Source organism: Lycium ferocissimum, chromosome 11 (genome assembly GCF_029784015.1).
Source record: "Lycium ferocissimum isolate CSIRO_LF1 chromosome 11, AGI_CSIRO_Lferr_CH_V1, whole genome shotgun sequence".
Taxonomy (NCBI): Eukaryota; Viridiplantae; Streptophyta; class Magnoliopsida; order Solanales; family Solanaceae; genus Lycium; species Lycium ferocissimum.
Genome location: NC_081352.1, coordinates 39837072 through 39862012, shown reverse-complemented (window position 1 = coordinate 39862012; position 24941 = coordinate 39837072). Strand labels below are relative to the sequence as shown.

Below are 24941 nucleotides of genomic sequence, written 5' to 3'. Positions count from 1 at the left end.
TGGGTCCTTCGGGAGCTTACCATCGCGCAAGTAGTCGATGTACCGTTGCGCCAATCCCAGGTCAAGCCCATCGTACATATTTCAGCGCGCCCGGTCTCTATGGCCGTGTTTGTCAGGTGTACTGTTGAGCCGAGGTTGACTTCCTCCCCATTAACCGAGGATCCTAAATTAGCCAAGGCGTCGGCCTCACTGTTCTGCTCCCTCGGTATGTGCTGCACGGTCCATTCTCTAAATCTGTGGAGTACCACTTGGGCTTTCTCGAGGTACCTCTGCATCCGTTCGTCTTTGACCTCGAAAACACCATTCACCTGGTTTGCGACCAAGAGCGAGTCGCATCGAGCCTCGATGAATTCGGCTCCCATGCTTCGAGCCAACTCCAAACCTGCAATCATAGCCTCATACTCGGCTTCATTGTTAGTCAATTTAGCGCTCTAATCGATCGTCGAATGATATCCCCGCCGGACTTTTGAGGACGATTCTCACCCGAACCTTTAAGGTTCGAGGCCCCGTCCGTATGTAGAGTCCAAATGCCCGTGGTTCTTCCCGAGGTCGGCCAGGAGTTCCTTCTCGACCTCGGACCATAGTCACAAAGTCGGCCACGAAGTCGGCCAAGACTTGGGATTTGATGGCCGTTCGGGGTTTATACTCGATGTCGTAGCCGCTAATTTCTACAGCCCATTTTGTTAACCTACCGGACAACTCCGGTTTATGCATGATATTTTTCAAAGGGTAAGTGGTCACAACACGTATAGGGTGGCATTGAAAATAAGGTTTGAGTTTTCTGGAGGCGCTTACCAATGCTAACGCCAATTTTTCCAAATGAGGATACCGGGTTTCTGCATCCCCCAAAGTTCTACTCACATAATAGACAGGGAATTGCGTACCTGATTCCTCTCGGACCAAAACGCCACTTACCGCTACTCCGAGACAGCTAGGTAGAGGAAAAGCGGCTCGTCGGCCTTCGGTGTGTGCAAAGAACGGGGTCGGTCAAATACCTTTTCGCCTCTCGTAGAGCCTCTTGACACTCCGGTGTCCAAACGAAGTCGTTCTTCTTCTCGAGCAAAGAGAAGAAACGGTGGCATTTGTCGAGGACCTCGATATGAAGCGACTCGCCGCTATTCTCCCGGTGAGCCTTTGTACCCCTTTTGCCGTTCACGACCTCAATGTCCTCGATGGCTTTGATTTTGTCCGGGTTGATTTCGATCCCCCGGCTCGATACCACGAAGCCCAAAAATTTGCCGGACCTCACCCCGAAGGCGCACTTCTCCGGTTAAGCTTCATGTTGTATCCGCGGAGCACATCGAAGGTTTCCCGCAAATGCTTTAGATGGTCCTCTGTTTCCGTGGACTTAACAACCATATCATCAATATAAACTTCCATCGTTTTTCCTATATGTTCTTCGAACATTTCGTTAACTAGGCGTTGGTAAGTTGCACCGCATTTTTTAATCCGAAAGGCATGACGTTATAACAAAGAAGTCCCATATCGGGTTATGAAGGATGTTTTCTCTTGATCCTCCGGTGCATCCGGATTTGGTTATACCCGGAGTAAGCGTCGAGAAAACTTAACATTTCATGCCGGCCGTGGCATCGATCATTCTATCGACGTGCGGTAGGAATGAATCCTTCGGCACGCCTTGTTTAAATCTTTATAATCGACACACATCCGAAATTTATTACCTTTTTGGGCACCACCACCACATTAGCAAGCCAATCCGGATATTTCACCTCCCGATGGAACCCATATTTAAAAGCTTTGTTACCTCGTCTTTGATGAAGGCATGCTTTGACTCCGACATGGGCCTCCTTTTTTTTTTCACCGGGAGAACTTACCGTCCAAGCCGAGCTTGTGTGAAGCCACTTCGGTGATATACCCGTCATATCTATATGCGACCATGCAAAGCAATCGACGTTAGCTCGAAGAAACTCAATTAATTTGTGCCGAGCCTCCGGGTAAGCCCCGTGCCCGTATACCTTCGTCTGGTAGGAACTCGAACAGAATGATCTGCTCCAGCTCTTCTATGGTCGACTTGGTTGCGTCCGAGTCGTCTGGCGTGACAAAAGATCGGGGCATCCCGAAGTCATCCTCTCCGTACTCCGGATCCGCCCCGATATTCTTTGATTGCTATTGGGGGGCTCCCTCCGGTTACACCCCTTTTTTTCGAGCCGGTTCCTCGTGCGGGGCGCTGATTCCTCTACAGCGAACATCTCCTTTGCTGCGGGCTGCTCACCGCGGATGGTTTTCACTCCCCCCAAGGTGGGGAATTTCAGCATTTGATGCAATGTTGAAGGCACCGCCCTCATGCTATGTATCCAGGGTCTGCCCAATAACGCATTATACTTCATGTCCCCTTCGATCACGTAGAACAGGGTCTGTTGAATGGTGGCCTCAATGTTTACGGGCAAAAGAGATCTCCCCTTTGTGGTTTCGCTCGCCATGTTGAACCCGCCGAGTACCCGGTTGCTTCGCGATTCGGTCGAGCACCCCAATCGTTCGACCACTCTCCATCGAATTATGTTGGCCGAGCTACCCGGATCAATCAAGATACGTTTAACCATAGTCTTAAAGATAAGTACAAATTACCAACGCGTCATCGTGCGGTTGAATGACGCCCTCGCGTCCGCGTCGTCGAAGGAGATGGAAGCTCCGATAAATGATCTCGGCACGCTTTTCCCGAACAACGGAGATCTTTGTCCGCTTCATTACCGGACACCTAGGGACGTCAATCCCCCCGACTATCATATTGATCACATGCTGGTGTTCGACTGGTTCGATCCTTCGATGAACTTCTCTCTCCTTATAATGGCTTTTGGCTCGTTCACTCAATAGATCTTGGAGGTGGCCGTTTTTCAACAACCGGGCTACCTCTTCTCTCAACTGGCGGCAATCCTCAGTTTTGTGACCGTGGGTTCCGTGATATTCACAAACCATGCTCGGATCCCGTTGTCCGGGATCTGTCCTTAGTGGCTTCGGCCACCGAACATCCGAAACACGACCGATGGCCGAGACAAGATCCGAGGTACTGACGTTGAAGTTGTACTCCGAAATCCTTGGAGGACCTTTATTGCTGGCTGAACTCCCGGTATCGCTTCTGAACGAGGGCCCCCGGCGTTCGGGGCCGGACGCGTGTCCATTCTCGCTACCTCGACCGAGAGGCGGCTCGGCCTTCCCTTGATTTTTCCGTCTTGAAATTTGGTCGCTCCGGTGCGAGTATGGCCGAAACCTTTCTCTAGTCGATTCGGACTTCGCTTCGTAACCCTTCCTCGATTTCTCGAAGCTTCGTTCATTTTTTACCCACCGAGAGAGCTCGAGCTGGTCATCCTCTACCCGAATCTTCGACTCATACCGATTGTGGACATCGGCCCATGTTACGGCCTCGTATTCTAGCAAGTTTTCCTTCAACTTGGCCGAGGCAACCGAGCTTAGCATATTGAGCCCCTTTGTGAAAGCCTGTGCGGCCCATTCTTCTGGCACCGGGGGAATTCCATCCGTTCCTCTCCGGAACCGGGAGACGAACTCCCTTAGTAACTCATCGTCCCTTTGCGTAATCCGAAGATGTCGGCCTTACGGCCCGCACCTTGATGGCACCGCACGCGCCTTTACGAAGGCGTCGGCCCGATTTCGAACGACGTGATCGAGTGCTCGGGAGATGGTCATACCACGTCGGCGCTCCCTTCGACGCAGTTTCCCAAACTTTTTCAGCAAGAATACCGACTCAATTTCGTCTTCTTCCATATCATTGCCCTTTATGGCGCGGTATATGAGGTCACGTGCTCGCGCGGGTCCGGCGGTGCGTCGTATTTCTGTATGTCAGGCATTTTGAACCTCTTTGGAATCAGTTTTGGGGCCGCACTCGGTGGGAAAGGCCTTTGAATGTACCTTTTCGAATTCGGCCCCTTCAGCAAAGGCGGGGCCCCCGTATCTGGTCCACCCGAGAGTTATATGTCTCAACCTTCTTCTCGGTCGAGTCCACCCGTTTTGCCAAAGTCTCAAGCATCTTTAGGACCTCGGTGGAGGAACCGGCCCCAGAATCATTGCTCTCGACCACCCGCGGCTCATTCCTTCCGCTCTCCACTGTACCCTTGGCCTTTTCCGACCCAACTTCCCCTTGTCCGCCTTGCAACCGGAAATCGCCATTCCTTGCTCGGCAATTGCTTGCTCTTTGTTCTGTGCAACATCTCGAAAATCGACGCAAATTAATGCCGTCATTCGGTGCCTCCGGCTCCTTCCGCTTTGGTCCGAGACAATGTAACGGAGTTATGAGTTCTTAGAGGATCGGTGGCCGGTAGGGCGCATTCTCTTGATCCACGGTGTTTTGCCGATTGAGCCCCTCCCTCGAGTCAATCGGGGTTCGGGTCGGCGGGGATTCGGCGGCCCCGTCGCTCGCCGCCCTCATTTTCTCGCCACAATTTCGGTGTTGTTAACGTGACCGGATTGCCCGACGTCAGCCATAGATTTGTCTTTGACGAGACGAACGAGGGGTTACGGTTTAAATGAGTTTGACAAGAATCAAGACTAAGAACTATTATCCTAGCCCCACGGTGGGCGCCAAACTGTTTACCCCGAAATCGGATAATCAATCGAATTTATAAATGGGTATAGGATATGTGCTTTGTTCTTGACGTATGTAAGATAAAGAAAATATAGATTTGAAGGCTCACCGCTAAAGCAGCCAAAGATGTAAACGTTATGAGCAACCGGATATATAGGCTAGGAAATTAAAGGAATCCGCAGGGAAGAAGTGGCCAGGGGCCATGTCTGCAAAAATACTTGCACTATTCAAGGACTGTTTTGCCCACGTGTGGATGTGACATTACTGTGTTTGCTTTTTTTATGAGTCCATTTGAAGAACCAAATAGTGTTAATATATAGTTAGTGCTATAAATTTACGTCAGCCAATATTTATTCCTTAGGAAAAAAAGTAACTGGTGTATTTAAGTTATCAAGAAAGAATTCTTTTCCAAAGACAAAATGTGGTAAAACTGTTGCAAGACTTGTGAAGGCTCAGTCCAATAGATAACGTGAATATAGCAATTGAAGATTTGTTTGTACACTTGTGAGTTGTGACGAGTGATTGAGTGAACATTACACTCACTCCAATTGGAGAAAAGCATGGCATTTTGCTTTTGTTCTCTACCTACAAAAAAATAAAAAGGTAGGTATATATGTTCTTTTATCAGTTCTCCCCTACCCCCTACATGGGATGTCTTCCATGAAAATATCATCTCACAAAAAGTGTCATGTTATTTCTCATAAATATTAGTCATTTAAGTCTCCTTTTGTCAAATTGAAGGTTTTGTTTAATGTTTTGTTTTGGAGATTGAAGAAGTTGATGTACAAATCAGCCAGTAAACCATGACTTTTCTCTTTATAGAATAATTGTGTTTTAGAAATTTTGTGACGCTATCTACAAAAATAACCACAAAAGGCGAGGAAGTTTTACTAGCTTACTGTTACTAAGTGTGCAGTGAAAAGAGCAGGTGGCAGACTGAATATTTGAGGTTTTGTACATACCATAGTCAGAGACGAATATACAATTTGAATTTTATGAGCTCGGGGTTGTAGTACTACAATCTTTGGATTTGAAATTTAAAGTTTGCACATATTAAGTGATTTTTTTCTTCATATATACACATATATAGGGTCTCTAGGCCAAAATTATGCAATTGGACGAACTCATGGCCATAATGTACGTTTTACAGCAACAAAAATTGAGAATTGAGTACATCTCATCATCTAAAGCAACTAGGAGGACAACTGGGGGCATTACACATCACATCTTTACTGAGTACTTTATGCATGAATCACTTTGTCTGTGCAATAGTGAACTCCTCGGACATAGCTATAGCCTAGAAGTCACCACATATTACAAACCAGAATTTGGCATCCATTGGGATAATAGGAGTCCAAACAAAGTTGTAGTCAATTATATTGCTTACTGGCTTAAACCTATGTTGATCGGATTCCGCTTGCGTGATACTCTAATTAAAAGTAATATATTTTTGAAAGATTTGACAACGATCCATTGGGTAATGATCGTTTCCTCTTACAACAGTGGTTTCCGTGCTGGTATTTACTACTCCATCTTTTTCCCATCAAGACTTAAACATATGTCAAGAAATGACCTAGCATTTTTTTATTTTATTTTTTAATCTTTATGGGGATTTAAAACCTAATCTTTCAGATTTCACCCACTTCATTGAGTGTAAAGCCACACCTTAAAATGTGTTAATGGTAATGATCATAATACATATTACAAAGATCAAACATGATACTCTATATAAAAAAAGTACAACAAGCTCACACAAGTAAAAACAGATGGTAAACTATCACAATACCTGAAGCACCTATAAGAAAGAGTAGTATTTTCTTTTGAGATGGAACTTCAGATTTCTTAAATGGCAAGGTTATGGAATTAGTACTATCGTTTCTCCCACAAACTCCAACTCCAATGAACACTCCATTTGCTTCAGATGGACATAAACACAACCCTGGATTTCCACTAAGGTCCAAATTCCTACCTAACCTTCTTAAGAAACTAGATTTGAAAGGAACCACACCTCCCAGAATATTTCTACTCAAATTCAGATGATATATATGTGAAAGACTTGAAAATTCATCTGGGATTTCCCCGGTCAATCGATTATTCTGCAATGACAATGTCCTTAAATTCGAAAGTTGTGAGTAACTTGATGGAATTGTATTTGAATAACCACAGCCGGCTAGTCTCAGTTCTTGAAGTTTCTTCAACTGACCAAATTCTCCTGGCAATGGTATGAACATTGGATTTTCATCCATAAGAAAATATTGCAAGCTTTGAAGCTTTTGTAATCCTTTGGGAAAGTTTCCACTTAAGTTGTTGTTACTCAAAGCCAAGAAAATCAAAGAATGTAAGTTTTCAATGCTCTCTGGAATACTTCCAGTAAATGAATTTGAGTTCAAGTCCAGTTTTTGAAGCATAACAAGTTGCCCAATTGTATCAGGGATTGGCCCAATGAACTTGTTATAGCTCAAATCAAGGCCTACGAGTGTTCGGAGATAGCCAAGTTGGTCAGGGACTCTACCTGTAAGTAGAGGTGACAAAATTAGTTCATGAAAACATACTCCGCCCAACCCGTCAAGTTTGGGCTGGTCATCAATCCGCCCATTTATTAGCTCAACCCATTTCAAACCATCAAAAATTGGGCGGATATATAGCCCAAATTGACTCATAAAAATCTTGTCAAAGTATTTTCAAAAAGACATTTTCTAATTTGATATGCTATATATAACCATAACAAAAGAAAAAAAAAATCTATAAGGTACTAAAAATTATAAAAGAACAAACAAAGAAATTGAATTTAGTAAGAATTGGGCGAATTCGGTATGACCAGCTTTTAGCCCATTTCAGCTCAAGTAACTTTTGATCCGCCCAAATTCAGCTCAACATGCCCATTTGACACCACTACCTGTTAGCTTGTTGTAGCTCAAATCAAGATGTACAAGAAAGCTCATGCTGAAGATTTCTACTGGAATTTCGCCAATTAGATTGTTTTGTGACAAAGTGAGAACTTGAAGTGACTTTAGTAAGGAGAGTTCAAGAGGAATAGAGCCAATAAGTGCTGGATTTGATCTTATACTTAGCTGCTGAAGTGAAGAGTTAAAAACTCTATTTTTTGGGACAGATATTCTTGTTTTAGTGTCTGTGAAGCACTGAATAAAAAAAACAGATTCAGGATTTGGGAGTTGGAAATAATATCAGGGAATGTCGAAGTAGGCTTGCATGTTGGGTTCGGATATGTACCAAAATCAAGACGAGTGACATGGGTTATATTATCAACATCCTTTTTGCACTCAATGCCAATCCAAGATGAACAACCAGGATGTGGATGTGAAGTTCTCCAGTTTTGATCAGAGGAAACAGATTCCATAATCTTGAAAAGAGTTTCCAGCTCATTAGCATCCATGTCTGTTGAGTTTTGATTGATGGAGATTGAAAGAAGTGAGATGGGCATGATGAGGAGTAGAAGTAGAGGAAGAGAGAGTGAAAATGAACAGCACATTGTGTTGAAGTCTGTGAAATTCTTGATCAGATTGTTGCAGCTATATATCTGGTTTTTTTGATAACAGAATCATTTTGAAAGAGCTGTTATTTTGGACAGGCGAGAGGGTGGAGACTGGAGAGTTTGGTGGGGCTGTGAGCCGAATAAAATGTGACAGAAGTGATTGGTGGGACATAATATTCAGTGAGAAATTTAATCCTAGGTACGGTCAGATAAAACTCTGAAACCATGGTGAAGGGAGACAGAAAGTGAAGAGTGGATGAAAAATAACAGAGCATATGTTATTATTTTACTAGGCTTGAGTTAGATGGACCATAAGTTAATCTCGCTTCATAGTTTTTTGAGTGAATCAACACTAATAAAAGCATGGCTTTTGCAACTTCATTCTGCAATCTTGTCTTATTGAGAGGTTAGAGAAGGGTCAATTCCTAAGCCCCTGAAGCAGAATTATCCACATAAATAAAGGTAGTAACTTGTAAATTAACTAAGTATATTTAGAGCCCGTTTGGATTGGCATATAGGCTTAAAAAATTTGTTTGCGAAATGAAAAAAATAAGTTGGGGTAGTCCACTTATTTTTTTTATAAAAGCTTTAGATAAGTAAGTTAAATGGGTCGATTATTTTTTTGAGCTTATTTTAAGACAAAATGACTTTAAAAAATTGCCAGCCAAACACTCAAAAAAGCTGAAAACAGCTTATAAGCCAACTTATAAGCCAATCCAAACGGGCTCTTAATAACTATAATAGTACTTATTTACAGGATATACCTCATAGGGGTATAAGTGTAAGACTTTCATAACATATAGGGTGAAAATGTTTGATTTTAAAACACGGGGAAATGCAAAACTGTGTCACATTACAGGGGTATATATTGTAAATTAACCTTGCTTTTTACCGGCTCAAAGCCTCGAACCTCGTCAGTACTAACACAACTTATTTCCACATAGGATAAACCTGATTCAAACAAACATAAAACCCAGCACAATCCCACCAGGTGGGGTCCGGAGACTAATAAGTTACACTTTTTTTTTGGAGCAACACTTCCTTCAGGAAGATTCAATGGCACAAACTTTACAAATTGATAGAATTTGCATCCACTCATTACAAGCTGTTAAGTATTATTAATAACGAAACCACATTAGTAGGAAACACCAGTGATCAAGGACCAGTAATCTGGCCACAGGCACGGAGACAAATTACAATCCAAGTATCAAACAAACGTTGTCACAGTGACACTTACTGACAGGTGAAAAAATTACAGCCTGATTTAATTAAAGGGAATAGAAAAATGAAAAAACCAAAATTCGACTAATTAAAGCTTCCCAATTTGGACATTCTAAGAGAAATGAGAAGTGCGACAATCTTACACAGAGGAACATAAATAATACAGGGGACAATCCACCACACGGCATTGTTATTGTAGAGAAGTGTTTACACCTTAATCAGAACAAAGGAGGTGAGGATCCTCACAAGCTGCAGGCAAGTCAGGGAGTTGTCCAAATAATGACACTGCAGCTAATTGGCTGGAAGCAGTAGCTCTTCTGCCTCCTGATGTGTGTGCTCTCGGTCAGTGAGACAAAAGGTTGCATCAATTGTAATACTGAAAGTTAGGTTTCAGAGTTTAAGAGAACATCCGAAGGAAGTTGTTGGCATATGCCATCGGCTTGACATCAGGATGTGGCTGCATACAAGGCAAAGCAATGAAGAAGAGAAGAGTTAATCCAGTCTTAGCTTTAAAGCATGACGATAACATGGTAAAAACAATTCCTGAAGGCAACCCATGAAAGGAGATAAGAGACATGAGGAGTTTCTATGCATTGCTAAAAGTGCCGCTATCAAAGAGTAAAAAGGACATTTTAAGATAAAAGCCACTGACCACTGCTGAAAATGTCACAATATTTGGCTTCATATCGGGAGCCTCAAACCGTATAAAAGCACCCTTGTTACCCATCTGCAACATGCAAAGTGGTTACATTTGAGGATATTGGTTAAATCATTTCCATCCACATCTAGGAAACTTCATATAGAAAACACTAGTTATACAAGCAGAAATTATTACAAATTTCAGGATCCTTGCTCTATTATTCGAAACAAATTTATAGATAACACAGTTCCAGCTACTATAAAATTGTCCTGTCAGATTTAATAACCATTTAATTTGACCCAGCAAAGTAGCAGATATTATGACTATACCTGTATATATTGCAGTCAGTTTACAACATATCCAGTGTAATCCCACAAGTTGAGTCTGGGGAGGGTAGTGTGTAAAATCATATTATGAGCAAAGCACAAACCTTGCAGTGCTTAACTGTACCAAGAAAGACTTCAAGGAACATGACACCATGACATCCATCAAATATGTTGAAAACGGCATCTATCAAAGTTGTTGACAAAGTCAATGTCTAACAAATTCCAAATCTACCTCAAAGCAGAAATGCCCCTAGAAGTTCTTATCTTAACAGAGCATTGGAGTACAACCTTCAGGAGCAAGGCACATAACATCTTAGTTGTAGTTTCATATCCTGCAGCTTTGACTTGCCATGGCACAGTTGCTGTAGTTATAATTTCCATATTTTAATATCCTAAATGAAGCAATGAACTACCAGCTGATTCAAATGCTAAGGCACAATCTCTTAGGGCTTTCCGCAGGCACAACTTCAATGCTAAACTTGACCGAGAAATCACAGATATACAAAATACACACAGGAAACTCCATAGAGGTTTGGATGAAATGTTACATTTCAACCTAAAGGAAGCTTTTGAGCTGAAGATGTTTCTTCACTTGCAATTCGTGATCTTAATTGAAATAGCATGAGCTCAAATAAGTTCCTGAGAGGGGAATAGCTAGAGACAAGTTACCTGGTCACAGTAATTTGGAGCAGAAAACACCGTTATGAGCTTTCCATCATGCTCAATCTCATAACCTTCATCCTTCACTTCATGAGATCGGACCACTAAATCTGCAAGTAACCACACTTGTCAACATCGAATATATGTAAATTCCATCACGCGCACAGAAATAGACTGTGTCAATTCTCTGCACGGTCCAACAGCAGAATGGGAGAGAAAGGAAAAGATAAGTACCTAGATTATTTTCCTGCAAGAATCTTTTAGTTACATCTCCCCCAAAAGAAAGACCAACACCTCGTTTACTAGGTCCTCTACCAGGCTGAGGTTGTGGATCACTCCACAACAATTCACACATTAACCCTGAAGGAGATCAAACGAAGCCCCAGTTATAACCTAATCAACTTGGTCATGTTTACTATGTATGACCAAGGTAAGAAAATAAGCAAACAGCTGTTTAACAAGTCAGCGAATTGATAACTTATCAAAGAAGTTGATAAATTAATATTAACTAATACAGATGAAGCAGAACTGCAGAAAGCTCCACTTTGCTGGGCTGACAAAGCATGGATAAAGACCAGAATAGCTGCCTTTATTTCAAAATAATATTTGAGTCTGGACTGAAAGTCTTCACTAGCATGTACCAAGAAAGTGGCTTGCAGGAACAATGTGCCAAAAGATGATAACTACCAAGCAAATGAGAATGGAAAATTTTGATATACAAACTTGGTAGCATGAATAGTTTTTCCGAGCTGTTTTTTTTTTTTTTTTTTTTAAGGCATTAACGAGCTCAGAACAGAGTAACTAGAACATGTGCTACAAGCAGCAATAGCATACTGAAAGGATATTATACATTTATACTTCTCTACTTTCAGCAGAACTTACCCTCCTCCGGGGGCTCACAAAACCGGTCAATTGCTCTAATATCAGAGAGTTTCACCCCATCAACACTGAAAAGACCTCCATGTACGACAAAGACTTTCCCATTTATGACATGAGCCAAAGGTAAGCAACAGAACACTTCCGCAAAGAGTTCCACAAATATTTCACTTAACTTGGATCTGACCTCGCCCTCAAACCCATATATTTTGTTCATGCTCTTGCTTTCATGATTTCCTCTCGCAAGATATATAGCTGAAAATTTGAAGTTGTTAGCAAGATACAATTGGCCCATCAGAACAACATTTACACACCCAATGAATAATTGCAAAAACAACACATTAATTCTTAGGACATGCTATAGAGACCTTGTGGCAAAAATCAAATCTATGAAATCAAAATCTTAGCTTTGATTAGAGCTTGATGTGTTGCAATATCAGAATCTCAAAACAAAAGCATTAACACCCCACTTAGATGTAACATAGACCCAAAACAGCACATTCACTTACTTGTTATGTCTAATTGATGTACAAATAAAAAAGAGATAGAAATAGAAAATCAGTAAAGGAAAATGAACAATGACTCAAACAGATCATTGAGGTTAAAGAGAGAGGGGACTGGAACTTGCATCTAAAAAACCTTTAAGTTCCACCCAATACTTGATCGGAGTAATAATATAAAAGAACCCAAGCTTACAACATCAAAGAAGAGTGAAAGCAAGTGGTCTACCTGATGGACACATGCACTTGAAGGCAAATAAAGTCAATATGACCTCTAGAGAGAAAGACCCTCTATCAACAAAGTCACCATTGAACAGATACGGATTATCTTCTGATGGAAGCCCATTGAGCTCGAAAATGTTTAGAAGGTCATAAAACTGTAGCAACATTAGAAAATGAAGAAAAGTTCAGCCATGTTGAGACTTATCGCTGGCAAAAAGGAAAGGAGCAAGTCATTCAGCCAACGAATTGTCTTATCACTATATATAAAGAGCAGGAAAGAGAGAATAAAGGACTAAATGATATATCATTCAGCCAAGCACAGAAATAGAAGACCCAACGAATTGTCTTATCACTATATATAAAGAGCAAGAAAGAGAGAATAAAGGACTAAATGATATATCTTGCAGCACATATACAAAGTCAAACAAGTGCTCTTTAGGATCTGTTCCTTAATTGAATGAGAAAAAACAACTGTTTTACCTAATCTTACCCGTTTTTTTTTTCTTTTTCTGGTCAAGAGTATTCCATTAGCTTGACAATCACAGAAGCAAACAGAAATTTCATTCACGAGACTAACTTGGGCGCCTGTAAAAGGGATTCCCAGGCCTCTACTCGAGTTGATCATCTTAACAACCGCTGGCAACTCCGATAAAGATAAGTAAAGGAAGCGACAACAAGAGATGGAGGTTGAGGGTGAATCATGAGGAAAAGATACATTTTATTTAGAGGTTTTTGGTACAGCGATTTGGGGAAGAGCCTAAAACAACCGAAGGTTGCATTGGTCTGGAAGTGGTCAACTCCACATGGTTGTCAACAGTTCAAGGTAGAGGGGTTTCTTAAATTCCGCTCAAAAGGGGACGCTGGCCATCATACCAAGCAAAGATGGTGTTTCGAAAGGATGGAGTAGCTCACTGATCGGCGAGCAACTCACTGGTTTAGGAGAAAGTCGGGGTTGGTGTTGGATAGAGCCTGGATTAGACGGGTCGGCTTGCCAGTTCAGTTCTGAGTCAGAGCTTCCGAGGATTTTAGGAGACAGGCCAGAGTTATAATCAAAGTTGAAAAGAGGTGGAAAGAGGTGGTCAGTACCAAATATGGGAGACAAGATAATTGGTGCACCAAGAAAACCAGAGCTCCACATGGAGTGGGGCCTTGGAAACACGTTAACAATTTGAAGGATGAATTCTTCCAAGATGTGTCTTTCAGGATTGGGAATGGTAACAAGGTTAAATTCTGGAAAGACAGGTGGTTGCTCAATCTTCCATTGAAAGAGTCTCATCCTAGGCTTTTCTTAATAGCTACTGATCCGGATGCAACAGTCGCAAACAATAGAGAAGGCAACATTTGGGACTTAAACTTCAGAAGGAATTTGCAAGATTGGGAGTTAGGTGAGCTCATTAATTTGTACAGTCTGCTAGAAGGTTGCTCAGTAAATCCTCACATCCCAGACAGTCTCAAATGGAATGGTTCAAGCAAAGGAGCCTACACAGTCAAGGAAGGCTACAGCAGACTTAACATGACAAATGATTTAACTGACCATTGGCCTTGGAAAAGGGCCTGGAAGGCTAATCTCCCTCCAAAAGTCAAATGTTTCATTTGGACAGCTCTTCTAAATGGTACTCTCACTCAAGACAATCTCAAGAAGAAGGGTATTCAGATAGCTAGTAGATGCTTCATGTGCCACCTTACAGATGAGACAGTGAATCACTTGTTCTTACATTGCCCTGTGGCAACAAACGTTTGGTCCATGTATTGTGCAGTTTTTGGTATTAGCTGGTCAACACCACTCACCCTAAAAGAAGCAGTTGCTAGTTGGAGCCTATGGAAAGTGGATAGATCCATCGAGAAAATCTGGCAAATGGTACCAGCCTGTATATTTTGGTGTATTTGGATGGAAAGAAACAGCAGGTGTCATGAAGGGAAATCAACTCCTAACTGCTCCCTGAGATCTAAAAGCTTACTGTATCTTTTTAGCTGGAGCAATCTTTCCCCTGTAAATGATGCAATTTCCCTTCTAGATTTCGTTAGTTCCCTCTCAATGGCTTAACAGCCTTGATTTTTGCTATAGGTTTTAACTCCCAGATCTTACTTATTTTTTTTGTGTTCTGGAGTTATCACCTACTTTTTTCTCTGTAACTTTCTTGCATCTACTTGATGCTTTTCAATACAACCACTTACTTCATCAAAAAAAAAATAATCAAAGTTGACGAAGACACAAGAGTGAAGCTGGATAGGAGGTTCGTGATACTGAGTGGAGACTTGGTTCAGGCTCCTTCACAACTTCTACCACAATAAAATGAGTTACGAAAGATGAAGGTCCCAGTCTGGTTAAAAGGAAGGTGAAGATGCTTCCCCAAGTAAAGAGAAGAAGTTGAGGGTGGGCCCACTAAGTGTGTCACAAGGAGGTCCAAATTAAGATTTCAATGAGGAAGGGGACTGGGATGTTTTGTACGTGTGACGAGAAGTATAAGAGGAAGGGCCTGCAGTTCAGATATGGAAGATAGCCTTACGAATTAAATCGCATAGCAGTAGTATTTTAGCTCAGAAGGAGCTCTATTCTTTAATTAGGGAGGGGACAAAAGGGACAAAGATGATGAAGGGAAAAAGCCCATGATCTCTAATAGGTTCCAGCGCCTTCAATTCAATTACAGGATGGAGTCACCTCAGAGCCACTTAGAGCCCTTCTTTTCTGACAAAAGGATCCACCCTTATGCTTCTCCAGAGAGATCGGTGAACCAAGCAGCACATTTTTAAAGAAATAAGAATTTTCCGGTTTAGCTATTCTTGCATGTAAGAGCATCACTAGCAAGCACCAGGGAATTCTCGGGCTTTTTATAAATGCATGTGTGTTGGTCCATATCATTTGCTGACATTTACATCTCATGCCAGATGGGTGAGATGAAACTGGAAAAGAACAAAAAGGACAAGAAGCTAATGATAAATATGACAGCTACAAGCTTTAAAAAGGCATCCGTCATCAGGATATTCATTACCTGACCATGTACATCACCACATACAGTGAAGTGCTTTCCTTCGGGAACAACGATGTCGACAAGGGAGGGCAATGCTCGCAACATATCTCTTGTTTGCAGTACTATTTGGTAGGCATATCTATCAAACGAGCAAATATTGAAAGATTAAGGAGCGTGTCAAAACTAAAGAGAAGATTACGACCATGTAAATGGAACATACCTCTTATGCAAATTCTTCTGGTTTTTGAAGTCATCCAGCATCTTCTGCACAAAATCTAATGTTACAACATCTCCCTCTATTCTTGCACCAGTATATTGAGGCTCCACTTCTACAATTTAAAGCACCAAACCAACATGTAAATTCAGGTGCAACGAAGGCAGCAGATTTCTCATTAACTGGATTAGATGAAGCATAGGCAGTATTAATAAAGTTTAAACCACTGACAAATTGCAAGTTCCCCAGCAAAGACTCGATACCAGGAGGTGGTCTTACTTCGTGGAGACACAAATCATGTAGAGAAAAGGTGTCTCACAGCATAAAAGGAAAATCTGAAAACGTTTTAAGGGAAAATGATCACACGACCTCTAAGATTGTTATATATATCATATGTAAAAAAAAGCTGATACATAAAAGCGAGGAAGAATCAGAAGGATGAAGCATCAGAACATGCACACATCCAACATGTCCAATTCTGCTATAATAGTACAACAAACCCATTGTGATCCCAGTTCTGCTAAAAGAGTCTTTACATTAACGGTAAGAAAGGCAAAATAGGACACAGCAAAAGGTAGTTTGGTTGGGAGTTTATAGCAGTTACATTGTATAAGTTTTTTGGGAAGTGTATAATTATAGAATGAACTCCTGATTAAATCCTAACCAAATCACTGATTAATGCTTATCATATAATATCTTAACAGGTATAAGGAGATTTAATCTCTGCATTAAATCCAGCATTAATTTATACAACGTTAAGGTTGCTACTTTGTTTTTCGTCACAAACTTTTTTGCTACTTTGTTTTCCCGATAAATAATAACTGCATAAGTTATGCGGGAATCTATAAATTATTGTATGCAGGATGGGATATGGAATAAGAATGAGGGGATTAGTAATGCATGGATTAAAAAACAAAAATGACAAAACTAACCAGCATAACAACAACAACATACCCAGTGTAATCCCACAAATGGGGTCTGGGGAGGGTTGGATGTATGCAGACCTTACCCCTACCTTTGTGAGGCAGCGAGGTTGTTTCCGATAGAAACCCCCCCCCCCCCTCCCCCAAAAAAAATACCACCCCCGGCTCAAAAGAAATGAAATCAAGGCAGGATTGGAAAGGAAATAACGACAGCAAAATAGCAAGATGAACAAAGCAAAGGAAGCAACAGGTAATGCCTAAATTTGAAGAAAAAATATACTACGTGGATCTTAACTAATACTACTAAATAACGAGTAAGCAGAGGAGACTAGCCCCCTGCCTCTCCCATGTAAAAGTACGACAACACTCGGTTACCTACTACATTTCTACCCTAATCCTTGACCTCCATATCTTCCTATCTAGGGTCATGTCCTCAGTAAGCTGAAAACGTGTCATGTCTTGTCTAATCACCTCCTCCCAATTCTTCTAAGGCCTACCTCTACCTATCCTAAAACCTGCTATAGCCAATCTCTCACACCTCCTTATTGGTACATCCATGCACCTCCTCTTCACATGGAAAACAAACTTTTATATTGTTTATAAAAGTTTAAAAAAAACATATACATTGTATCAAACTAATTAGCAATATATCGAACTAAACATTCTGCCAGAAATAATTTCTGCAGCACTTATCTCTTTGTTACTAATCCCTAGATTACTAACCCCTGCATAACTTGTCTCTAAACCGAACGATCCCTAAAAGCACAAGACAAGGGATGAATGCCTTCAGCAAGAGGCAGTTTACAACTCTAAGCATGAAGTTCAAAAGGATACCTAGTTAGCAAAACATTGCTGTCTTATTTCACACAGAAGCTTCCAACAAAATACAATAAAAGATGCGATCCAAGCATTGAAATATATCGCGATAATGATGGGGCAAAATCTGTTAGTTGTTCTGAGTAAAGATACAGTACTAACTTATCAGAAACTCTAATGGTTAGTAAGTATAAGGATGATTTGGTACTCTAGGCAATATCAGGTTACCAAGGTGTAAGAGTTAACACCATACTCATATGGACCTCAGAGGCCAAAAGAAGAAAATACAACAACAACAACATGCCCAGTAGAATCCCACAATGTGGGGTCTGGGAGGGTAGAGTGTACGCAGACCTTACCCCCACCTTGAAAGGTAGGGAGGCTGTTTCCGAAAGACCCTCGGCTCAAGAGAGAGCCAAAAGAAGAAAATAACAACTAAAAACACTGAATATAGAGAGGGAGGAAAATGATTTTAGTTGGTTAAACATAGAACAAAGCATCAATCAAGCAGGGATAGATTTCAATCTAAATGCAATGCAATATAAATTAAAATACAAGCATTTGGTCCAGTTTGCAATAAGTCCTTGTTTAACTATTTCTAGGTTATGATGGATTTCCTTTTCTGGAAGTACCATTGACTTGGGTTATTTACTAAACTGTTTTTCTTAAAAAGGTTCAAACCTAATTCAAGTGTTCGACTCTTGGTAAAGAAACCATCATTGCAGCGGCCCCACCGAAATGTTACCAAGACCATCAATAAGGCTGCCAAAGCTCCTGCTACCACCATTGTGGCTGCCTTAGTCCCCATATATACCACCAGTACTGCCATTAGTGCTGCTGCCGCTGATACAGCAGTTATTTTGGTGGAAACATATGACGAGCCAGGGCCTGACCCTATAAGGATGAAATAGGTAAATTTTACTATTAACATTTACTTTTATAAGAATGAAAATTATATGGACTAACATTATAGGTTAAAAGTTGACTAAAGTCTAAAGATCTTTATTTCGTCCTGTTATTTCCAATGAAGGTTTATTGTTCAATCATCTAAAGGGACAAACCCATATTCAATTAACGGGGTGATTGACCAAAAACTTATTGTACTAGGTGCTAAAATTTGAGTTAGAGGGTTCAGCATTTCCTGAATGGGACAGGAGGCTTGAGCAATGACTAAATTAGAACAAAGTAGTTGGAAGTACTTCGTTAACAACATCTTGTAATGTTCATACAGACAGTAAACAAACAACATATCATCATCGGCAGCAAACAATAATGTATAAAACATCAAAAGGATTTATTATTCATTCTGTTATGGCTACATCAAATGGACCATCTGAAAGAGGTGGGGAAGAGGAAAAGGAGAGTTTCCATAGATATGACATTTTCTACCATCGATCATCAGGAAACTTGATGTTGCGCACAATCTCAAACTCTTCAATGAAAACAATCTAACCAATACCCTACAGACAGACTGTACAGTTACCAATTTCAAAAAAAAAAAAAAAAATACCCTACAGACTGGGAAGTGAGAACTAAACTACTGATGCATCAGGTGTCACAAAAGATACATAAACCCAAAAAAATACCCTACAGACTGGGAAGTGAGAACTAAACTACTGATGCATCAGGTGTCACAAAAGATACATAAACCCCTACTTATAAGTAGAGCTCCTGGCAATAAATTCAACATATTGAGCAAGTCTCACTCCCTCAGTTACTGAATCATTGTGTATGGCAACAAGAAGCAGTAGAAATTAAGAAAGGAGAGGCAAAGAGGCCTTTTATTATAGTAACCATGTCCCGAGCACCTTGCAAAATGTCATGACATGTAAAAATTTACCCAACAACTATAGCCATAGATGAAACAAGAAAACTTAGTGCAAAGTCGTGCTCGACAAAGAAATTTCCTCTGTAACCCAGATACCTTCTGTAAGCATAAGATAAGGAAGAAACATCAGCTTGGGGCTGTCATACCTACGGTGTGATAATCAATAGTGTCAGCTACTGAACGTTTCTGAGATTCTGGGACGGCAATAGCTTCTTCAAATTTTAGCTTCATGACAGCTTTCTCACATTCCTTCAATTTCTTAGTAGCATCTGGGTCATTTGGACATAACTTCTTGACCTGAGTGAGACAATGAAGCAACATATCCCAAAAATTAGCAGATAAGCAAGCATCAACCAAAAAAAAGACTTCAAAAGAGATATGCAGACAGCATATTCAGAGCACACAAATGAAGAGGAAACATTGAAGAAACCACTGGGGAAACAAGACCATAACTTAAGTTCTCCAAAATATTTGTCCACTTTTATGGCTCATAAGGAATTAAAAACTGTCATTTTATGATAGGTCTTTAATTTTGCCTTTTCTAGAGCTGACTTTCCTACTTTTGTAAATTTCGCATCCCCTGGATGCTTTGTTATTAATATACCACATAATTCATCAAAAAGAAATTAAAAACTGTCATGAATGACTATTGCTACAAAAGAATAAATTGATGACCTCTATCGTCGAAAAACAGTAGTCCATGAAGATTACTTGAGATCTCTTCCATTTTCGAAACACTAAAAATGTGCAGAGGGTTGTGCATATATTGCTTAGATATCAAGTATCGTTTTGGACTAATGTTTTCAAATGCATCATAGAGAGAAATCTTTCTATGTGTTGGCCAAGCTAAAGACAAAAAAATCAGTGCTGTGGTACACCTGCCAATTAACCCAATGACCAGTTCCCTGGGCTAGAATCTCTCACAGGAGAAGATTTGATGTGCATATGAGTTCAGCCTTTTTCCACCATTACATGAACCATCAAAAGAACAAGTTGCTAAGATAATCCAGTGCAAAAAACACCTAATGAACAAACTCTTTCAGTTTAAGAGCTCTCCGATGCACAGGTAAGATGATGACATAAAAACGGTAAAAAGGGCACACCTCAAAAGTAAATCCCAGTCAAAACACTTAAGCTGCAACATATTCCTTTGTACCTTAATTAAAGGTTGTAAGAAATAAAAATAAAAATTGACAATACACGAGCAATTTGCAGCTGATAGCTGAAGAAGTTACAAAAACCAATACCAACCTGTTGAAAATCTTTGAGTGCATCTTTGAACTTCCCCATTGCCAAATACGCAGCCCCTCGCCTATAATAACCCTGCAAGCCCAATCAAAACACATCAGCAATTAAGCACATAGCAACATAAACAACCTACAGTTCAAAACAATAACAAAAAAACACAATTCTTTTCCAATATTTTCACAATTGGAAACTTAACCTTTGAATATCTAGGATCAATTTCAATAGCTTTAGTTCCATCCTGTATTGCACTGCCATATTCCTCCAATTTAGTATGAGCAAACGCACGATTAGCCCAGTACACCGCATTCTCGCCGTTCAACTCAATCGCTTGTGTGTACAGATCAATAGCTTGCGAATACTTGTGCCCTGAAAAAACACATTGAAATCATAAATATACTTATAATTCAGGAACATTAATACTCCCTCTCTCAAATTTACATGGCACAGTTTGAATTTTGACAGTCCAAACAATTTAATTTTGACCGTGAATTCAAGCATGGAATCTTCAAGTTTTTTGAACAAAATTTGCATACTTAAAATCTACGTAAAAAGTACTATAAGTCACAATAATTGATAATTCAAAATATTTAAAAGATACTCCCTTCTTCCATTTTTACTTCTCATGTATTGAATTGGCACGCCTATTAAGTAGCCAAAAATGACAATTTTACTATATCACCCCTAATTACTGCTAAGCAACCTAATGATTGAAAGCAATAAAACATAGTTTACAAGTTGTGCATCCACTAAGAATTTCTTGAACTTTCCAACCTAATACCTAATAATAAGGGTAAAATAGGCACAAAATGGTAAATTATCACTTAGTTCTCCAAACTGGACAAGTAAAAATGACAAATCTCGAAATCCAAAAGGTGCCACATAAATTGGGACGGAGAGAGTAATAATAATAAGGAGGAGGAGGAGGTTAGATTAAAGTTCGTGTTGTTTTATTCTTTTTGTGTTTTACCTTTGAAAGCTTCATTTGCTTGTTGTTTGAGTTGTTCAGCACGAGAGATGTTTGAGTTGTTCTCAGTTTCCATAGTTGGCATAATAATGGGGATTTGGAGGCTGTGTGTGGTGTTGTATGCAATCACAATACAGCAACTTTCATGAATTATTTTTGATGGCGTTGTGTGTGTATGTGTGTTTTTTGGGGGTTTTGTGAAAGAGTTGCTAAAGTGATTTCAAGCCCTAGATAAGTCCGGCTCCTTCTACAGTCCTACTCACGCTAACTAATTTTACTACTATACTTTATTAGAATGACGTTGCAGAAAATTAAACCAGTAACTAGAGTGGTTGAAATATAGAGTTCAAGTTATATACCCGTAATTGAAAAAAAAAATTAAAACTTAAATATAGCACTATTAGCATAAGAAATTTTTTTATAAATAAGTTTTTTGAAAATGTGAAATTTGTAATATTGAAAAATAAGAGATAACTAATACTATAAGAAAATTACCTATATTAATGATAGATATAACTTAAACTCAAAATATATATATATTTCTATTATATATAAGCATGGTGGGAGGACGAACACAGCTCCTCCAACATCTTCCTACCATAAGCTCTCACAAATTGTACACGCAATGAATGCGCATACGCGTAAGTTATATAAACTTCAGACACTTTATCCAACTATTTTTATATCGCGTGGACATATGCCATAAGTACTTTTTCGCTATGTTACTCGGACTCTTCTAAAATGTCATCGGGTGCGTGTCGGATCCTTCAAAAGGTGTGTATTTTTGAAGGATCCGACACGGGTGCAGCAGCACTTTCAAAGAGTCCGAGTAACTTAGCTTATTCGAGTCAAGTCCAGCTATTCTAACCAACAATATGAACAATGATTAAAAAAAAAAAAAAGATATATAGAAATACCTCATATACTTTGAAGGGATGAAATGATCCTATAAAAATTGTCTATATATGTTAATTTTATAAAAATTATTTGATATTTTGAGTTGATCTCTCGTAAAAAAGTCGTATTACAAACACTAGAACTTTATTACTATATGGAAATTTCTACTTTGAGACCCTCCATATGGTTTTTCAACTAAGTGGTGATTTGTCTAACTAAGCACTAGAAGGCAGCCAACAAAAAATATTGACGAAATCTTTGCTACAGCTTAACAATCTGACCTGTTAAACAGTGCAAGATTAATTCATCACATAATTATCCAGAAGACTAGTCAATTCAGTATATAATAAATTTTGCGTTATTATTTTTAAGAAAACACCTTTTTAAGTAACTTGTACGCAGAAGTATGTTTTTATATTAAAGGTATAATGTTCAATTATTACCGGACAGTTTTTTCTTTTTTCGCTATCTTGGATCTTCTTTCACCACAAAATAACAAAAAGAAAAGTGAAAATTAGAGATTTCGGGTTCGAGCCCTAAGTATAAAAAAATTCTTGGTGGAAAGGGCCACAAAATAACAAAAAACGGACGGAAATCGAAAATTAAACCCAGCTCGTTAATTGAGCCCAAATACTCCTCTATACCAATATCATTTTTCATTTTTTTGCGCGGATTGCCCTTCGTTTGGGGTGGTCTTTAAATTTTGCCCCTCAAATTTGTGGTCTTTAAATTTTGCCTTCGTATTTGTGGTCTTTAAGTTTTGCCCTTTGCTTGGAAAGGTGGAAGAATATATGAAGTTACGGGTTAGAATCACATTTCGGGCGTAAAAATAAAAAATAATTTCATGCGGGGTGGGGGAGTGTATGCCGATCAATCTTTAAGGAAAAGTTAAGTTATGCATCTATTGTAACTAAACATAACTAAAGTACGAACTTTTAGTTAAACACCTAAAAGTTGCAAGGCAACTAAACATAACTAAAAGTCTTATCTCGGCGTATTGACTCAAATATGCCTCGGATCGAGCTTGCATTTTAATCTTCTTATGCGGATATTGTTCAGCATGCTTAATCTCGGTTTACAAATTAACAACAATTAACATAAATATGAATTCGATTTTTATGTCGACTTAACGGAATATAGAGTACTAGATTTTTTTCGAGATGTATTAAATTTAAAGTAACCATAAAACTTTGTGTCCAGACGGTGAGTTTGTGGTAATTAAGTTATATCCCAATTAACAAATCAATACATCCTAATTGTATATATACTTTATATCAATAAATTGTTCAATAAATAAGGGAATAGTAGTTAGTATAAATGACAATGGGTTCGTGCCTACGTGGCGTTTAACAATTAACATTGCTATACATTAATTTTTGGAATGACAAATACTATATATCTTCATAAAAGTATGCATTAAGTTTGATAATTCGTTAACAAATTTATGCTCAAACTTGTATAATAAATTTGTGAAGGAATTACCAAAGTTATGCCGTACTTATGCCAATTCTAAGTATGCGTGTAATAATCCATATTTAAACTCTGTAGACTAGTATGCGATTTAAAGAGTTTCATATGAGGGGCAAAATTTAAAGACCACCCTTTTTTGCCCATCATTGTCTCTTTTCCAATAGTAGTAGTAATAATTTACATGTTTTTTTTTTCGTTCGGATAAATAATTCGTACTTACATTTTTTGTCACACTATAATTACATCCCTTGTCGATAAGAGTTTATTGGTGTTCTCATTATAATATTTCTGGTAATGAAGTTTTAGTTAAATGCCTATAAAATTTTAAATTATGTTTTCGACATTTCCACAAGAAAATGTAAAAAGGAAGATGAAAGTACAGGGTTTAAACTTTGAAAGGCAACATACCTTATGATGGTTATATAAAGTAATATTTTTTTACTATCAGTCAGTTAAAGTTAAAGATGATACTATTAAATAAAAACTCATTATATATAATTAAAAATTGATTTGTACTGCATGAAAATGGATCAATGATTATTTTATTGATGGATAAGGAATTATTATTCCAGTGAAAATAGATCGATAATTGTTTGGTTGATGGAATAAGGATTATAATTTGAGGATAAATTACTAGATTGTTCCATCCATGGTTGATACTACAAATTTTGATTCTTGGATTGATAACCTCGAAATTACTTATACTACAATTTCAACATTCTTTTCATACTACACTTATGCTTGAATAACAATTATGAGATTGTTAATCCCAGGAGAAAATAACAAAATGGTACTTCAAAGTTCTTTTTTTTTCTTTCAAAATTTCTAAGAAGATAAGATTCAAATTGATGATAAATTTATATAGTTGAAATTAAATAAATATTTTGTATTATTCTTGAATATTTCATTTTAAACTCAATCAAACAAACTTTACCAATAAAAATATATTCATTAAATAATCTCATCCTTACTTATTACTATTTACTTTTCGTATTATAATTTCCATTAAAGTTACCAAACCAAAAGACGTATAATAGCAACCAGGGCCCAGTCTAACTTTAGCGCTTTAAGTAAAGCGTTTGTTCTATTCGTTTCCCTTTATGCTTAAACTCAACGAAATTT

At 39.0% G+C, this 24941-nt stretch overlaps 2 protein-coding genes across 3 annotated transcripts; both read right to left on the bottom strand.

Moving 5' to 3' along the window:
* Positions 1–6065: 6065 nt before the first annotated feature.
* LOC132036701 (receptor like protein 29-like) lies at positions 6066–8164 on the bottom strand. Its single transcript, XM_059427081.1, is given in 3 exon segments — positions 6066–7064; positions 7449–7736; positions 7739–8164. Coding segments are annotated over 3 exon segments (1356 nt in total). The 5' UTR covers positions 8043–8164; the 3' UTR covers positions 6066–6300.
* Positions 8165–9102: 938 nt separating this feature from the next.
* Positions 9103–21718, bottom strand: LOC132037719 (serine/threonine-protein phosphatase 5). 2 transcript variants are annotated; one of them, XM_059428313.1, is made up of 13 exons: positions 21456–21718; positions 20685–20854; positions 20492–20563; positions 19387–19537; positions 18094–18306; positions 15680–15788; positions 15481–15598; positions 12498–12645; positions 11775–12023; positions 11127–11252; positions 10902–11002; positions 9919–9993; positions 9103–9723 (listed from the first exon to the last, which is right to left on the bottom strand). In XM_059428313.1, the coding sequence occupies exons 1-13, from the start codon at positions 21535–21537 to the stop codon at positions 9664–9666; spliced, it is 1674 nt and encodes a 557-aa protein (XP_059284296.1). In that variant the 5' UTR covers positions 21538–21718; the 3' UTR covers positions 9103–9663. The 2 variants fall into 2 exon arrangements, with proteins under 2 accessions (XP_059284296.1, XP_059284297.1); XM_059428314.1 differs by lacking the exon at positions 18094–18306 and having other exon boundaries at positions 21456–21715.
* Between the last annotated feature and the right edge of the window lie 3223 nt (positions 21719–24941).